This window comes from Scardinius erythrophthalmus (genome assembly GCF_964197995.2).
Source record: "Scardinius erythrophthalmus genome assembly, chromosome: 2".
Taxonomy (NCBI): domain Eukaryota; kingdom Metazoa; phylum Chordata; class Actinopteri; order Cypriniformes; family Leuciscidae; genus Scardinius; species Scardinius erythrophthalmus.
The window spans coordinates 45,590,431-45,610,308 of NC_138222.1; the positions used below are offsets into that span (position 1 = coordinate 45,590,431).

At 41.4% G+C, this 19,878-nt stretch overlaps 1 protein-coding gene across 1 annotated transcript in view; it reads right to left on the bottom strand.

Moving 5' to 3' along the window:
• The window catches only part of tub (TUB bipartite transcription factor), a gene marked incomplete at its 5' end in the record, with an annotated part of 50,809 nt that overhangs the window by 19,029 nt on the left and 11,902 nt on the right, over nucleotides 1–19,878 (bottom strand). Inside the window, one exon of the mRNA XM_081389873.1 lies at nucleotides 6,394–6,556. Within this exon, the coding sequence (XP_081245999.1) occupies nucleotides 6,394–6,556 (163 nt within the window). The remainder of the gene's footprint in view (nucleotides 1–6,393; nucleotides 6,557–19,878) is intronic.

The following is a 19,878-nucleotide window of genomic DNA, read 5'->3' on the forward strand; positions in this document are numbered from 1 at the left end:
TCTTGGTGGCCAGTGCTGACCCTGGCCTAAATAGTGAATAGACTTATTTTTATGAGCACTCAATGTTTAGTGATGACGATATTTGTACAAGCCATTTGTGCACAGTATGCAGTGCTACATTTATTACTGTTTCCTTGTATTTTTTCAGGATTAAACACCTTTGGCGTGATATCTGGATAGCAGTCACAAACATCTTAATTCATGTTGTTTCTTTATTCTCTTTTATACTTTATCTTTATATGAATGTCTTAATATAGTTAAAATTAATTTACCAATGTTCTGTGCTGTATTGTCATCTCAGTCTCTTTTAATGTCACAGGACAATGTTGTGAAACATTCATTTTACTTTGCCTGGTAAAAAAAAAACGTTTTTATGCTGATCAGACAAAAGCACATCATCGAGATGCAAATAAGATCATGCAACTAAAATTACTCTGTAAACTCCATTCAAAAATTCTACCATCACTTAATCTCCTGTTTCTTGCTCTTCCTCTGTCTGCACCTCTTATACTAGGAGTTTACTGCTTTAAATATAATACCAAATATGACATGTCCTGACAGATAAAGAGAGAGGTCCATTGATGACTGGATTTAACACATTTCATCTTTCCACCTGATGTATTGCACTTATATTTATCATTTGGCCATTAACATGTTTCTACTTTGAAAGAAAAGAAGATGGAATAGAATGGAATTGTGGTTCCGCAGTAGAATAGCCTTTGACTGAAGAACTTGTAGCCCAGCTTCAAACTGTTAGTCAGCTGATCTAATCTCACAACTATCTAATCAGACATATATTTATCTGTACTAAATGTTGTGCTCCTTCATATTTGAGAGTGTCAGTTCATGATCTTCGTATGTAACAGGAACAATGCAATTCATCTTGGTAAAGTGATTTTACATAGATTTTTTTCACAAAGGATTCAGAAATGTTCAAACTTATGTAACAAATGTATTTTTACAAAGGAACATTAAATAATTTAAGAGAATAATGCATAATAATGCATATTTTATTTAATAATGCAGGGCTTTATTCCTTGAGCGTGTACAGTACAGTACAGTACAGTACAGTACAGTGTGAATACAGTAACAATGCATGACTTTCAACCTCTTGTTAAAACAACTGTCAAAATGGATGGCTTGCAACATGACTATTAAATTACAGTAGGAATGGTAAGGGCACGGTACTGGTTGTCTCCAACTTTATAACATCATCTGTCTCAGAAATCTGAAACAATAAAACTGCATATATATGTAGCTTAAAACAAAATATAAATGAAACGTAAATGGTCTCCAATGTATGCACATCATAACATACATTATCATCATCCGTTGAATGTGCGGTGGACAGGACGTGACATGCAGGTACAAACACACTGCTGTGACCTGTGCTCTTTCCTATCTTCATTAAATAAAACATCAAGAGACAGCGTGAAAAATATCCAAAAACATTATATTTTCTTAATCGTCTATTTATACAGAACATTTCTCATGTTCTCTTCAGTCAAAACATTGTTATGCTTTCTATGGAGTTTATTAATCTAAAATCCTAACGTTGTATGGTACTGTATGCACATGAATAAAAATTATTTATGAAGTAGAAATAAGAATCCATCAATAATTAAAATAAATGTTGATGTTCACATGTGGACTAAAGTTACTATTGTTTTAACTGATCTCTAAATTTAACTTAAAGCCTGTAGTCAATAATTTTATCCCTTAAAACCAAAAGGACATATTTAAAAGTTCCTTGAAAAAAAATTCATCATGCCTTAAAATTACTTATAGGAACTCTACACCCTTGCATCATTTATTATACGTGGTTCAATGAATATACAAATCAGCCCCGCCTCCACACACTCACTCCAGCTCAGAGATCCACTCGTTGATGATCACACATTGACGTTTGGTTTCTGTTTTCCTTTGTTCTGTTCCCGCCACTCGTTTGTCGTCTAAGTTAGGGGCCAAGCACTGAAAGTGCGTAGGCACCTATTGAAATCGCTGGCATTCTTCTTATTCTTCTTCATCCGTTTCTTCTTCCGTATGGAAGTCTATGGCAGCCCATAGAACCGCTTGCGGGAAAGTTATGAAATTTGGCACACTGATAGAGGACAGTCTGAACAGTCACCATAGCAAATATAAAATAGCTATTTTTGATTATAACTTCTGAACGGTTTGTCCAAAAATCATAAAATCATAATACCTCTCGTTAGATTCAGGGCACCATGCCGAGTCGAAAATATCCAATTTTTCCATATCCAATTTTTCCATATTGGCCATTTTGGGCATCGGCCATTTAGAATTTTGTACTGAAAAGCTGTATTTTAATGGACGCATGAACGTATCGTTACAAAACTTAGTATGGGTCATTGGCACGATGCTCTGAAAGAGTCTGAGAAGTTTCGGACCAGCACCACCTAGTGGTGAGAAAAATTATTTACATGCTTATAACTTAATTTTCATGGGAGTCATCTCCTTACATTCCTGAATCCTTGCCGAGTCTAGCGATACCAAAAATTCTAGGGTTTGCCTTATTGTTAGCGCAATGTTGAAAATTAGCACTTAAAAATATTTGCAAATATCTTCAAAACCGTTAGACCGATCGAGACGAAATCACTGTAGGAAGTTTGGAAACATAGGTCGTTGGCTACATGCTACAGCCCAAATGTCAACATTTTTATAGTAAGTAGCAAAAAAATCCAATCAAAGTTGCTCATGGGTCATTTGTTATGCTCTCATACATAGAAATGTCTATACCTCCAAAAGAAAATGAGATATTTTCACCAAATTTAACACGCACATGTATGGGCTCACTTCGAGGACACATAAAAGCAGCGCTATAATAGAACAAAACAAGGACATTGCCATTATAATTTCACGATATAAATGCAACACTTTACGAATGCATTGGTGTACCATTACAAAACTCTGTATGTGTCTTGATTACCCATTAAATCATATTTTTAGTTACTGTACATATGATTTTTCAGCCATTTGGTCTAAAATCATCTTTAAATGTCTTTAATTTCTCATTGTTGCAGTTGATCTGACACTCCCAGCCATGTTGGCATGTCTTATTGTCATCTTTGCGCTTGGCCCCAATAATTGCAGTTGGCAGCTAGATAATATGATTTGTCATTCTGTTCACCTTATCATCCTCAGTATATAAGTTCCTGTGTTTTCAGTGTTCTTTGTCCGGTCTCGTTAATGCACGAGTTTGCCTGCCTGTATTAGAGTTGACTCTTGTGCAGAAAGCGATGCATAAGGATGTAGTGTAATGACGAATTATTATTTTTTCCGAAGTGTTGACAACTTAGTGTTAACTAATAATTGTTGCAAACTGGTACTACCAACAAAATATTAGTGTATTCCTGAAACTGGGCGTTGTTACACTACATCCTTATGCATCGCTTTCTGCCAGCACTTTTACGTGCTTTTCCCAAATCACGGAAGTGACCTCGACGTCCGGGTTAGCCATGAGCCATCAGGCAAGTGTTATTTAAATAAACTCCTGATGTACTTACAAACTTTCCAATGCCTCGTTTTATGAGTACAGAACCTATTTGTACGACTGTAGAAGTTTGGTACAATACTGGGCATTATTAGTGGGGTAATTTACGAGATACATCCTTGGATCCATTAACCCCTGCACTAACCCATAAGGCTGATATCTCTAAATAAGCTCTAACTTTAATAATGTTCGACCAAGGTAAAAAAAAGGCTTCTGGGGGGGTGTTTGGCTTGAGGTCATGGAGCAAAGGACCCTAGGTTGATTTTACTCCGAACCATCCTTTTAAGCAACGGATCAGGGAGGGTTCCTCTGAGTCTGTGCCCCATGACAATACTCACGAAAGTGCATATCACTGTCAGTTCGAAGCTTGTCGATAGATGGAGTACATCACTAACACTGAAAGGTTTAAAAAGACAAGCCTGTCAGACAGAGTGAGATAAAAGTGATCAATGGTTTAGTTATTGGAAAGACACAACAGAGATGTTGCTATTTTTAAAAGAGGTAGTGACTCAGAAGGAAACAATGAAGCTGTTTTTTCTTACTCATGCTTTGAGAGACAGAAGGCATCAATTCACAGGTGAGTAAAAACTCTTCACTGCTCAAGCTTAAATTCTGTAAAGACACAATGCTGCAAAAATATGCAGCTTTGACCTGATGCTGCTTCGCTTCTGTGCATTCTTGCATTTTGTTCAAATGTTTTTGCTGTCATTTCAAAATATACATGTAATTGAATCATTATCAAAGCTTAACGGGTGAAATAAAATCATGCAAATAAATATTAAAGCAAACACTGGTTGAGAGCAGGATTTTACACATGTAAGATTATAAAGTATTAGAAATTTGATAAATTAATACTAAAATAATGTTTTATCATTACATTATAAATGATCATATTGTGTTTGCATTTTCCATGAAATGAGTGTCATCCACACAAATTACCAAACCTAATAATTACACAAAGACCTGTTACTTAGCTTTCTTGGAACTGAATACAACAAAACTATGCCTTCAATTGCGATTAAAACATTTAAATCAATTTGCCAACAAATTTCATATTTTTAGTCGTTATTTTATGCAATAACATTACTTCTGCATTGATGCCCCTTTGTGCAGCAAAAAAATTGTATCTTGTTGAGGTATGCCACTTCAGATGCAGCATCTGTGTTGCCTTTACAGTGTAAAGATGGCATAATAAATTGAAAACATCCAAATAGGGCTGACAAACACAAATGTACAAAGAAGGAAATAATATGCACATCATAATCGATTACAGTTTTACAATTCACTGAAGCTCAGGCTGAATGAGAGCCAAAGGTGCTCTCTCTTTGATGAGACAGTACAACACCGAGGGAAACACAGTAAATTATTCATAATACTGTAAACCGCTATCAACAGACATTCCTCTCTTTCATAACACAACACAAGCCTGTGAGGATTAGTATAGTCCCAGAGTACAGGTGATCAGTATCAACTGATTTACTGGAATGTCTTGGACTCAGTACAAGTTCAACTCTATCGACAGTATCTGTGGCATCATGTCAACTGAAAACAATCTAGTCCCTCAGCTTGTAAAAAATAAATAAAGGAAAAACTCCTTCTGGTTCTTCATTAGACAAATGTCATAGGAGCAGTCACATGCAGGAATGTGACCACAAACTTCTGACACGGTCAGAACTTCATCAGAGGCATTGGCATATCAAAACAAACATTTAAAGACTGCTTACAGTGTGCACAGAAGTGATGTTACTGTGAACTAAAATTAAAACTATTAAAAGTTTGTAGTAATTGAAAAAAAGCTGAAATAAAATCAAATATAAACCTTAGATTAAAAAAACAAAACTTAAAAACGTACATGAAAATTAGAATGGAAATGTTGGCTTGGCAACTAACTGAAAAAAAAAATAAGTTGAAGTACTAAAAATAAAAATATAGTTTTAAAAATAAAAATAGAAATACTAATAAAATAGCAAAATCACATAATCAAATGATTTAAACCAAATAAATAGCTGAAAATATAAAAACAAATTGGTTACACTTTAGTTTATGGTCCAATTACTACTGTTAACTGTTAACTACAACTTTTGCCTCAATAAACTCCTGATTACTGCTTATTAATAGGTAGTAAGGTGGTTGTAAGATTAGGTATTCGGTAGGATTAAGGGATGTAGAATATGATCATGCAGAATAAGGCATTAATATGTACTTTATAAGTACTAATAAAAAGCCAATATCCTAGTGATATGCATGCTAATAAACAACTAGGTAATAGTGAGAATTGGACCCTAAACTAAAGTGTCACCAACCAATTTTATTTCAAAATATTGTGAAATATATAAATAATTCTAAAATAGCACTGGTGCACAAGGCTTTAAACAAACAAAATATATAAGATGTTGTTAAATATATTGTTGAACTCTATAATGTAGATCCATAACACACATCAGAGTTCTTTATTACTCGTGTTACTCTGCCATTTTCTCCAGAATAGGCTATTTCATTCTGTAGAGCTTAGCCATAATGCCAAACAGATGTTTTAATATAGATGATTGAGGTCTGCAGTGACATTGTAAGAAGGGTTTATCTAACACTGAGCAGTCTGGGACAGAGATCAATAGAGTAACTCAAGCCAGTACCGCTGGCAGTGCGAAGAATGGCAGCATTGTTTGACGAACAATCAGCAAACAAGCATTTCCATTTTCAATCACCGGCCTTTGTGGGCCGCTCTATTTGAGCAGCTTGGGTCGATATTGGCATGTCAGTGTAAAGACAGCTTGGAATAACGTCTCATGCCCTCGAGATTGAACCTGACCCTTGAGTCTCTGTGGCACTATGGTTATTTGATATTTTATGAAAGTGTTTTTGTGCTATGTGGCTATGTGTACCGTGGTAGATGGTGCTGCTGTTGCCGCTGAGGTAGCTCTCCACGAGGGGAGCCTGTTCCTCTGACTGTCGGGTCCTGCGCACCCGAGACCGCCCGTCCAGATTAGACTGCACCATCAGGGGCTCCTGACGTTTCTTTTTCTGCTTCTGTTCCAGTAAAGCTCGCTACAAACACACATTAACAGACACACAATACAGTACAATAGGTCAAAACAGTTTTGAGATTTTAGTTACAGTAATTGTGCTCTATGATACTCCATGCAATATATAATCAAAGAACATAATGATGTTCAAAAACTGTATAAACATTCAAAAGATGCACAGTCTGAAGAGAAAACCAATCAATGACTACATGTAACGTCTAGGGCTGCCCTCTCATTTCATTTTTCATTTCTCTTTTATTCCTTTCATGAAAATGCATTATTTGTCCAAGGCACATACAATTCATATGAATTTTTCCTTTACATTTCCATGATCAGAAAGGAGCAGATGGAAGAATAATATTCTTATATTTATCTGCCCCCTTTATAAACATAAATAGTAGATGGCATTAGCTCGGGGCCGCGTAACTAGAGTATGCCCTCTAATAGTGAAAGTGACATGTGAAGGCCAAGTATGGTAACCCATACTCTGAATTTGTCCCCTGCATTTAACCCATCCAAGCTAGTGCACACACTAGGAGTAGTGAGTAGTGAACACACACACACACACACACACACACACACACACACACACACACACACACACACACACACACACTGCAAACCATGAACACCCGGAGCAGTGGGCAGACATTTTTGCTGTGGCGCCCAGGGAGCGATTGGGGGTATTGGGGCATAAATATGAAGAAATATTGAAATGAAATGTGAGCACAAATAACTGGCACAAAATATATTTATTTCGGAGAGAACTGCCACTTAATTCTAATTTGTCCGCCAAAAAACAAACATCCGCAAAGTTGCTTAAAATTACTGCAGTATTACAGCAAGTATTTGTATTATTAAAGGGGTTTCATAGTACATAGCACTGCTTTTGTACTTCTGCCAATTTTATTCAGCTTATTTCCATCTTCTGAAAAGTTTTTTTTTTTGTGCGTGTGTGGAAAAATAGAGCTAGAGATGAGGACCGTATCCACTGCATGTTTTAACCTCAGGGATGCATTTATCTGTTGTAATATTTCAACATAAATAATGCAGATCTTTCAATATCAAAAACTCACTTTCACTTTCACAAAAGGATACCACTGTGCATAGATGTGAAATGCATCTGCTGTGTTTTCTGAAAACCTAATAAATTGATAAGTTAAAAATCGTAATAATAATCGTAGTATTGACCGTTTGTGTAATTAATTATCGTATTGTTCTGAATATAAGACGACCCTGATGATAATATGCCACCCCACCATTTTTTTTTAAGATGTACCTTTTTGAGGACCAAATCTTGTCTTTTATAAAGAAAATTATTATTTTTTGAAAATAATTTTCATATTGGATATTTTTCATATTTAAATTTTTATATTGAAAGTATGGTAAATACTAGTAAAATATACCAAAAATCACATTTAAAAATAAACTTTTTGTGGCATACCATAAAAATAACCTGTAGTTCTCATTTCCAGTAGATTTCACAATGACTGATTTCTCACTTTTTTTATGTACAGATGTGACAGATGTTGACATGTCAAAAAAAAAAAAAATGTGTTTGATCCTTCTCATCTCACTAATGCACCAGTGGGCGTGGCCAAAGATGTAGAGGTTATCTTTCGTCACACTATTGCGTCATAATGTGACCAAACTGAAAAAACGAATCGTTTTCAGAGCTTGGTTTCAGTAAAAGCTGTTTTTGGACTAACGAGGAACTTCTGAGTTCTGAAACTTACAGGATGTTTTTATAGTACAATGACCTTTTACATGTCAAAAGATCAAGGAAAATTTCATTTCTAAATTCATGATCCCTTTAATATTCTGCATTATAGCATTAATATACAATACTCATGAAGGAAAATAAATTTATAGTAAACCTGACCAGAAATAGTAACAAGAGAAAAACAAAATTATTAAAACTTAAACTAAAATGAAAAAAAATATATATATATACATTTAACTATAACTATATATCTAAAAAAGGGCCAAGGCAACAAAAGAGGTGAGCTTTCTCAGTCGCTCAACTGAAGCTCCATGACTCACAGCACTGACATCACCATTCTGTTTAGTTTTGTTCATGGACTTTCAGTTTGTTTTTATTTGTCGCGTGTTTCCTTGTTCTGACTCCCGCCACTCGTCTGTCTCCATAGTTATCGTCATTATTAGTTCATTGGTTTCAGCTGTGTTCTATAAATTATCCTCGTTTGTGTACAAGTTGATCACTCACATTCATTCTCTGTTCATGAAATGTTTTACTTAATTTAAAAGAAAAGAAGTGCAACATAACACATCTCCAAATCTGGAAACTTTTGAGTTTTGACAACAATGGAACAGAGCCACACAAAGAATAACTTGGAGCGCAGGTCTCTTTAGTCCTAGAGCTAAAACCAGCCACTACAACACGCCTTCTCTTCACACATTACCGCATGTTCAACTCAGCATGGGTTTCACCACACAACATTCTTCACTTTCGCAGCAACCTGACATTATGTAAAGCTATAGTCAAGAGTTCTGGGGAGATCCCAGCGCTGGAGTCTATTAAACATTAAAGGAATCCGTTAGCGAATAGTGGGCTTGAGACCAGGTCTGTCCACTCAGGCAGAAAAGACACCCTCCCCTGTGCTAGTGGGTGGTGTGCAAATGAGAAAGGAACCTATTATCACAGATTATGCAAGCAGAAAAATGCCATTAGCTGCTATAGCCATAAATAAAAAAGCATTTTCTTACATTTTATTAGAGCTAATGAATAAATCTTCATTTTGATGAACCAATATTGATTCTTAAATTCCAAAATTGATTTTTTAGTCTGTGCTGTTTTCTGTTGATGTGTGGAAAAAAAGCATTATACTTCACTAGCATTAGTTGTAGAGTGCCTACTGTCCAATATTCACAATAAGCTTTGTGCTTTGTAGTTTTGTTCAGCTTTCTCATTCTTTCAATTTTAGCACAAAATGTGAACAATAAATGTGGTTTTGGCACTCTTTAATGTGGTGTGACAGATCACTGTTGCGCCTCAGTTCAAGCAGCAGCGTGGAGCGCGAGTGAACGATCATCTCTAGCTATTTACTAGTTATTCCATGAAATAAACATGAATGAGCATCAGAAGGTATTTTGAAAGAAACAGTACAACTAACAATGTATCATGTCTCATGTAATCGCTCAATCAGTATATTCATTATATTTTTATTGTTAATGATGCTGTAACGTGTATGCTTTGCTTTGATTTCGTTTTCATTGTATTTAGGTTCTGTTTTCCCTGTGCCTGCTTGCCTGTGTGACCCAGTTTCCTGGTGTGTGCCAGTGGTTCCTTTGATTAATGACTCAGTTCACCTGTTGTCCAATTAATTTTCTCATCAGTACCTCTGTGTATTTAAGTCCTGTGTTTATTCAGTTCTTTGTTCGGTGTCATCAGTGTTAAAGTGGTTGTGAAGTCTGTTTCCCTGAGTGTTCCTGTGTATTTTTGGATGAAAGACTGCTTACATGGATTATTCCTGTAGTGCGCTTCCTTGCTACAGCCAGTACGTGACAGATGTCTTATTTATTGTATCTATGTTTGAATAAATCTGTCATGAAAATAAGTTGACACCTTTTACTGTAAATGTTGTACATTCTGGAATGTAGAAACGTAATTATATCATTAAGAAGTTAAAGGGTTAGTTCACCCAAAAATGTGAACTCTGTCATTAATTACTCCCCCTCATGTAGTTCCAAACCCATAAGACCTTTGTTCATCTTCAGAACACAAATGAAGATATTCTTGAAGAATCTGAGAGCTTTCTCGAATTTGAATTAATTTTCTTAAAGGGGTGGTTGATTATGATTTAACTTTTTTAACTTTAGTTAGTGTGTAATGTTGCTGTTTGAACATAAACAACATCTGCAAAGTTACAACGCTCAAAGTTCAAAGCAAAGGGAGATATTTGCTTTTAAAGAAATAGCTTTTTAAGGACTACAACAAACGGCTGGTAGAGACTACACGACATTCCTCCAGGGTTAGTGACATCACTAACCCTAAAATTTACATAAACCCCGCCCCCTGAACATGATTTATAGATTATCAAGACAGAATATGCTAATCAATGACTAGAAACTAGATAACTACACATAAGCTACATAAATTCATCAACTAACCATTCAGAAATGTCCTGTTGCTTCTACATGTTGTCACTTCTTCATTGTCTGAGTCTGGTTTGAACATAAAAGGCTAAACGTTTTTGAAATTTGCAGTGCATGTCTGTGTGAGTGCAAACTGTTGAAGCTCCGCCCCCTGTGCCACAAGCAGCAGCTCATTTGCATTTAAAGGAACAGACACAAAATGGTGCGTTTTGGCTCACCCTCAAAAAGTGACAATTTTAACATGCTATATAAAAATATCTGTGGGGTATTTTGAGCCAAAACTTCACATACACACTCTGGGGACATCAAATACTTATTTTACATCTTGTGAAAAAGGCATTATACCACCAGGGTTTTTCCTGGGTCAAAATTGGTCTTTGGTGGTGGCTGACCGACATGGTCATCCACACACAGCAAAGAGTACCCTACCCACATGATCCGCAAGCCCAATATTGACAATAAATGTTACATTTAAAATAAATACAAAGAAACAGTTTGTGATTTTTTTCTTATCCTATTTATTCATGAAAAAACTATCACTGTCAGGATAGATAGTAAATGAAAGCGATTACAACTTATTTTACATTTTACAACGTGATTTTTCCACGATTGGCTTTCATTGTTTTGAAAGATAAAATTATTTTTTGATAGACCTGATAATTATTTTAGTATAATCGTATAATCATATAAATTAAAAAGTAGCATTAAAAACGTAGCGTTAAAAACGTTAAGATGTGTAATAGTGTATTTTTTTACCATATAAAATTAGCAGCTAGCTAGCAACAGCTTGATTTGTGCTTTGATCTAGTTTCATCTCACTCCAGTCTAACTTTAAACTAAATGATTTTATAGGTAATTTACTACACATTGTCATAGGCCTATACATACTGTGGATTATTAAGGCTAAATTTTACTAAACACTCTTGCTAAATGAGGTAAGCACACTTACTTTCTCATTTCAGATGTGTATGTTCTTCTAAGTAATGATTTGTTATACACCAATTCAGACACTGACGGGCAGACCAATGGGCTTTATGCACAGCTGCACTACTTCCTGAACTTCAACCAGCTCTTTGTTTCCTGTCTGCCATTATTGGACAAACTGATTAATCCAGGTGTGTCTGATTATTGTTACTGAGGTCAGGCACACCTGGATTAATCAGTTTGTCCAATAATGGCAGACAGGAAACAAAAAGCTGGCATAAAGTTCACTAGTTCAGGAAGTAGTGCAGCTGTGCATAAAGCTCATCGGACTTAGCGGACATGTTGTGTGGGAATCCTGGCTGTTAGGACATCACGAAAGATTTGTCAACACACACACACAAAAAAAACCCACTTCAAACTGGATAGTTCTCTTACGAGAGTTCTCTCGTACTGCGTTTTATCAAAACGCTACGGGAAAAGTCTCTTTTCACGAAACACTGAAGCAAAAAATTATCCTTTAATTTTCATATATGTAAAACGCGTTGCGGCAGCAGCAGTCAGCTATGGCGAGACGGCTTGCTCGCTCATTGGCTGCTCTGCGGCAACTGCTTAAGCCTATCGAGCGAGGCCTGAGATGACGTCAGGCCAATGAGGGCGCTTCGCGCCCTCCTCGCCACTTCCCGCCGAAACGGGCGTGGCTTACCTCTATAAAAGGAGCTCGAGAAGGCTGATTCACTTGATTTTAATCTCTTCAGCGAAGCGCACGCATCGCTGGATCACGGAAGCAAGCGTCGTTCGAAGCAAGCACTTCAGCGGGACGAGCCCTCGAAGCCGCTGGCCAACGCCGCCTTCTACAGCCGTACCTGCTGCGCTTTCCGACGCCTATATCCTTTATTGCTATATTGCTCTGTTTTCTGTGTGTGTGTGTGTGTGTGTTCGCTGCAACACTCACCCCTAAAAGAGCTGCGTCTTTTTCAAGACGCCTTCTCATGCAGCGCTCGCGCTCGCTCCGAGCCAATTGCCTACGGTGACTCTGAGGACTCGCCAGGCATCCTTTCCGAGGCTGCCCTTCCTGGAAGCGGACGGCGGGATTAGTTTTTCTTTACGTTACAAGAAAAGCTACCCTGCCTCTGCACGCGTCATTCACCGGCGAAGGAGAAAAGAGTGTTCTTAGTCCCACCGTTGGTCGGTCTGACCTCTTTTCTCTCACATTTCTCAGTTCCCTGTTCGGCGACTGGAAATATTATTGCAGCAAGTGAGTCTGTTACATGCTTGCCTGCCAGCAAACGCCGAAGAATACATGTTGACGCCGCTTTCAAAGCCTGTATCCCCCTGTGGCTCAGTGGTGGAATTATAGGTTCTCCTCGCGGGAGACCGGGGTTCGGATCCCGGTCTGGCGGCATATATATTTATGCCGCCAATGCTTTGCTCTGTAAGTCCCCTGAAGGCGACTGCAGAGATGCATTTTGCAGCCAGCGAGCGCGTAGTACCCGCTTGCCTGCAACCGAACACCGTTTCTACGGTTCCCGCGCGTCACTGGCGAAAGAGAATGGAGTGTTTTCAGCCCCGCTGAATCTGGGCGATTTCCACTCTTCTCACATTCTGGCATTTTGCAGGCGTTCTGAAAATGCAAATCACTCTGTCTGTTCCCCGAGAGGCAACTGCAGACGTGTTTTTTGCTGCCCACGAGCACGTGGTACAGGCCTGCAAGCAAACGCCAGTGTGGATAATACTCGCGCTGACTTTGTCTATGTATCTTCACTGTGGTCCAGTGGTAGATTCTTAGACTTGCGCGCGGCTGATCGGAGGTTCGAACCCCAGGCTGGCCGGCAGAAAATATTTATGCCGCCGAATGCAAATCACTCTGTTTGTTCCCCGAGAGGCAACTGCAGACGTGTTTTTTGCTGGCCACGAGCACGTGGTATATATGCCTGCAAGCAAACGCCAGTGTGGATAATACTCGCGCTGACTTTGTCTATGTATCTTCACTGTGGTCCAGTGGTAGATTCTTAGACTTGCGCGCGGGCGATCGGAGGTTCGAACCCCAGGCCGGCCGGCAGAAAATATTTATGCCGCCGAATGCAAATCACTCTGTTTGTTCCCCGAGTGGCAACTGCAGACGTGTTTTTTGCTGCCCACAAGCACGTGGTACATGCCTGACAAGCAAACGCCAGTGCGGATAATACTCGCGCTGACTTTGTCAATGTATCTTCACTGTGGTCCAGTGGTAGATTCTTAGACTTGCGCGCGGGGGATCGGAGGTTCGAATCCCAGGCCGGCCGGCAGAAAATATTTATGCCGCCGAATGCAAATCACTCTGTTTGTTCCCCGAGAGGCAACTACAGACGTGTTTTTGCTGCCCACGAGCACGGCCGATGCTATATGTGTAGAGAAGATGCCCACTGCTAGTGCCCATCCCTACACACTAGCACAGCCCTTCACACAGGGCCCGCGCTCATATATTCGACTCGGGTCGATCACGCACACAACATAGTGAACGTGCCCACTGCCTAGTGCCCACAAACACTATGTTCTGCATGCCTTGTGGTTTCTGTAAAGACGAAACCTGTGTGCATTCACTCTGCTCAGACAGACAGTGCACTCATTGCAGTAACTGTGCCCGCTCTCCCGCGCCCACACTTACTCACGGTACTTCTGGTGTCCCGGCCACGGCCGATGGTGCTATAAATGTAGTGTCGATGCCCACTTCTCAGTGCCCATCCCTACACACAAGCACAGCCCTGCACTTAGGGCTCGCGCAAATAAAATCGACTCGGGTTGATTGCGCTCCCCACATAGTAAAAGTGCCCACTACTCAGTGCCCACGAACACTATGTCTATCAGATCACAGGCTCTCTGTAAAAACGAGACCTGTGAGCGCGCGCGCTGCTTACACAAGCAGCGCGCCCCAAGCAGTAAATGTGCCCGCTCACAGCCCACATCTACTCGCACACATGAGTCCCATGGGACTCGCGCAGCCCCCCCTCACTCAGCCAAACACTGTTGTAAGGTCAAGGGCGAGCGCTCCGCCCGCTGTATTAAGCGCGCCCCCCGCCTCAAATGCCGCAGGCATAACGCCTATGTTTGTGAGCCCCATAGCACCTCTGTCGCACGGCGAACAGAGCGCGCTCTGTATCCGGCCCTTAGCCAACCATGCAGATGCATGGGCAGCGCTTCCAGGGGTTTCGGACTGGGTCTTAGGCATTATAAAGAGAGGCTTCTCGCTACAGTTTTGTCGACGCCCTCCGCGCTTCACAGCGCGCGTCGAAACTTCGGTTCCGCTGAATGTAGCACACCTACTTCGCCGCCGAAATATCAAAACTGATAAGCAAAGGGGCGATAGAGCTTGTTCCCCGAGTTCAAAGCGAACAGGGGATATACAGCAGATACTTTCTAGTCCCCAAAAAGGACGGCGGTATCAGACCCATTCTGGATCTCAGACGACTGAACAGAGTATTAGTGAAACGCCGTTTCAAAATGCTCGCAACCAGCAAAATTCTCGCGCATGTTCGCCGAGAAGACTGGTTCATGTCGATAGATCTGAAGGACGCGTATTTTCAAATACAGATAGCGTCACATCACAGGCGATTCTTGAGATTCGCCTTCGAGGGTCAGACATACCAGTATACAGTCCTGCCTTTCGGCTTGTCCCTGGCACCTCGTACATTTACGAAATGCATGGACGCAGCGCTCGCTCCTCTCAGACTCAGAGGCATGCGAGTGCTGAACTATTTGGACGACTGGTTGATCCTAGCCCAATCACGATCTCAGCTCATAGAGCACAGAGCCATTTTACTCGATCACCTCGAGAATCTTGGTATCACGGTCATTTGGGCGAAGAGTTCACTGAACCCCAGCCAAACGATTCCGTTTCTGGGTATAGTTCTGGACTCACAGTCTACGACAGCGCGGCTGTCGCCACAGCGCGTGCTGAACATTCAGCGCGCGGCGATGTCTTTCCGCCGCGGCGCTTTCACCCCGCTCAGAAAATTTCAAAGGATGCTGGGTCTCATGGCCTCAGCATCGTCAGTTCTCCGGCTGGGCTTGCTCCGCATGCGCCCGCTGCAGTTCTGGTTGAAAGCGCGGGTTCCGCGCAGAGCGTGGGTGTCCGGTCATTTACGCCTCAAGGTCGATCAGGACTGTGTCACAGCCCTGGTGCCTTGGATGGCGAACGACTGGTACCAATCAGGTGTAAGCCTGGGGACTTCCTCGAGGGTGAGGATGGTGTCTACGGACGCATCCACCTCGGGATGGGGAGCGCTGCTCGAGGGCAGACCGTCCTTCGGCCTATGGTCGGAACGGGAAAAGCTCCAACACATAAACTGCCTAGAAATGCTGGCAGTGCACAACGCGCTGACGCGTTTTTGTCCCCACATCAAGGACCAACACGTCATAGTCCGTTCGGACAACATGGCAGTGGTGTCCTACATAAATCGCCAGGGCGGTCTGAATTCCATACCCCTGTACAGGCTGGCGAAACGCCTCCTGCTATGGGCTCAGCACAACCTGCGCTCGCTGAGAGCAGTACATGTGCCCGGGCTGCTGAATGTGGGCCCGGACAGACTGTCCAGGAACAACGTTCCTACGGGCGAATGGTCTCTACACCCACAAACAGTCCGGCTGTTGTGGGAGAGATTCGGCAAAGCGGAGGTGGACCTATTCGCGTCCCGCGAAAACGCTCACTGCCCCGCATTCTTTTCAAAGACTGACAGCGCGCTGTCCCAAAAGTGGCCGCGCTGCCTGCTATACGCTTTTCCCCCCATCTTCCTCCTGCCTCAGGTGTTGGAACGGGTCAGGAAAACGAAATGCCCAGTGCTGCTTGTAGCACCGTTCTGGAAGAACCAGGCATGGTTCCCAGTTCTGATGCAGTTAGCAGACATCGCTCCATGGCCAGTGCCGTTGAGGAGAGATCTCCTCTCGCAGGCCAGGGGCTCGATCTGGCACCCACACCTGGAACTATGGTCCCTTCATGTGTGGGCGCTCAACGGATACCCGTTGGTCTCGCAGAGGGAGTCATGAATACCATCACGGAGGCTAGAGCGCCGTCGACCAGGCGACTCTATGCTTCAAAGTGGTCGGTTTTCTCCGGCTGGTGTACAGCTCGGAGCCTTTCACCCCTCGAATGTGAGGTAACGGAGGTTCTCTCCTTCCTACAAGAGCTGTTGGATAAGGGCAGATCCCCTTCCACGCTCAAAGTGTATGTGGCGGCTATTTCAGCGTTCTCCGGTTCAACGCTGGGTCAGTCACTGGGAAGGAATGATTTAGTCATCCGCTTCCTCAGGGGAGCTAGGAGACTGAATCCACCCAGACCTCCTTCAGTCCCTATGTGGGACCTTTCTACGGTCCTGGCGGCCATGAAAGGTGCCCCTTTCGAGCCTATCCAGTCTATTAGCCTCAAACATTTGTCTTTCAAAACAGTGTTTTTGATGGCTCTCGCTTCAGTGAAGCGCATAGGCGATCCGCACGCGCTCTCTGTGAGCCCGGTGTGCTTGGAGTTTGGTCCTAATGACTCTAAAGTCATACTCAAACCTAAGCACGGCTATGTGCCGAAAGCCCTCAACACGCCTTTTCGGGCTCAGGTTATTTCCCTGGCTGCCCTGCCGGCATCGAGTGAGGAAGGGGACTCGAGTTTTCTTTGCCCTGTTAGGGTTTTAAGAGCTTATATGTCCCGCTCTGCTGTCTTCAGACAGACAGAGCAGCTCTTTGTCTCGTTCAGTGGACGTTCCAAAGGAATGGCTGTTTCGAAACAAAGTCTATCCAGATGGATAGTTGACGCCATAGCGCTGGCTTATATTGCCAAGGGCATTCCATGCCCGTAGGGAGTTAGAGCGCACTCTACGAGAAGCGTTGCTTCTTCGTGGGCTTGGTCCAGCGGGATTTCCCTACAGGATATATGTACGGCGGCAGGCTGGGCCTCTCCGTCTACATTTATCAGGTTTTATAACCTAGAGGTTCCCGCCTTACAGGCTAAGCTTTTGTCGGTGTAATCTGTTCAGCCGTCTAGTCAGACCACTGAAACCCATGCGCAATGCGCTACCGACTATCTTGGGCAGAACTGTGTAAGACCCACATTTCCCACATTAGTTCAGGTTCCCTACCCTGTCTATGTGATGTTATACTTGCGTCTGTGGACATGTCTATTCTACGACGCTACAGTATAAGGAATTAAGGCTCCCACCCTTATTCCCTGACTCTGTGTGAGTCAATCTGGTGATTATGCACTGTGTGCCTGAAATAGCTTCCGGTGATCAGTGTTTTTATCCCAGCACGCACGGCGTTTTGCAAGGGGTTCCCGTAGCGTTTTGATAAAACGCAGTACGAGAGAACTCTCGTAAGAGAACGTACTCGGTTACTAACGTAACCTCGGTTCTCTCTAGAAGAGGGAACGAGTACTGCGTTCTCTGCCGTGCGTACGGTTCACTCTGGTTCGCTTCGGCGATCAAAATCAAGTGAATCAGCCTTCTCGAGCTCCTTTTATAGAGGTAAGCCACGCCCGTTTCGGCGGGAAGTGGCGAGGAGGGCGCGAAGCGCCCTCATTGGCCTGACGTCATCTCAGGCCTCGCTCGATAGGCTTAAGCAGTTGCCGCAGAGCAGCCAATGAGCGAGCAAGCCGTCTCGCCATAGCTGACTGCTGCTGCCGCAACGCGTTTTACATATATGAAAATTAAAGGATAATTTTTTGCTTCAGTGTTTCGTGAAAAGAGACTTTTCCCGTAGCGTTTTGATAAAACGCAGTACTCGTTCCCTCTTCTAGAGAGAACCGAGGTTACGTTAGTAACCGAGTACGATTTATTTATTTATTTTTTTTATTTAAAGTTATGTCAGCTGCATGTGCGGAATGCTTGTCACAAGTTGTAAGAGAAGATAAGGCAACTTTTTTTTTACTGCAATTCACACCCAGCGCTAATTCAGCAAAAATATTCTCCGAATGCACCACGTGAAACATTGATTCGGTCTTCCGACCTTTAGGATCAGTTGATTTTGATGCGAGCAGGAGAGAGCAAAGACAGAACTGAAGACGGAGAGTGCCCGCGCGGGGGTGGGGCGCTGTGATCGTTCTCTCCATCAGTAGTCTGCTTCACTCACAAAACCCAATTACAGATCAAATAAGGCTTTGGCGGGATAAAAAATAGAAACATGTAGAAACATGTCGGCGCAAAATGGCTATTTCAATGTAAGGGGACCTGCAGTGTATGTAGATAGAAATGGCTCAATCTAAGGTAATAAAAACATAATGGTTCATTAAGTAAGGTCTTTTACACCACTGAAAACATAATTATGTATACTATATTGCATTTCTGTCTACAGATCCTCCTAAATATTACACAATGCACCTTTAAAGGGGTGGTTGATTATGATTTCACTTTTCTAACTTTATTTAGTGTGTAATGTTGCTGTTTGAACATAAACAACATCTGCAAAGTTACAACGCTCAAAGTTCAAAGCAAAGGGAGATATTTTCTTTTAAAGAAATTGCTTTTTAAGGACTACAACAAACGGCTGGTAGGGACTACATAACATTCCTCGCGGGTTAGTGACATCACAAACCCTAACATTTACATAAACCGCGCCCCCGGGAATGCGATTTGTAGATTATCATGACAGAATTTGCTAATCATTGATGTTGATTAGCTTCTATGTTGTCACTTCTTCTTGAGTCTCTCCATCTTTATCTGACTTCAGTTTGAACATAAAAGGCTAAAAGTTTTTTGTGTCTGTGTGAGGTAAAAGGACATGAGCTCTTGAAGCTCCGCCCCCTGTGCTGGGAGCAGCAGCTCATTTGCATTTTTGACACCCTCAAAAAGTGACAATTTTAACAAGCTATATAAAAATATCTGTGGGGTATTTTGAGCTAAAACTTCACATACACACTCAGGGGACATCAGCTATTTATTTTACCTCTTGTGAAAAGGGCATTATACCACTCCTTTAATATTATAGTAATGCACAGCATTAAATGAGAGATTGTTTTCCCAAAACAAATTTACATGCACTTGACATGCACTGTACCTGATATATATCCAAACAAATCGATATCGAATAGAATTAAAATCAAATTGAATCAAGAGCTTGTGAATCAGAAACAATGTTAATACCAAGCCCTATATGTCAATACCCTACTTTTCATTGTATCATAGAGATAGGATTAAAACAAGAGATTTAGAATCATTTGATTTGACACACTCTGTGCTTTTGTTAAACTCTAAAATGTGTCATCTTCACAGAGACACAATGAATTCATGCATTTTTAATAATGCTTTGTGTTCCTCTAAGATCGCGTCTCCCTCAGAGGATTCTATACAA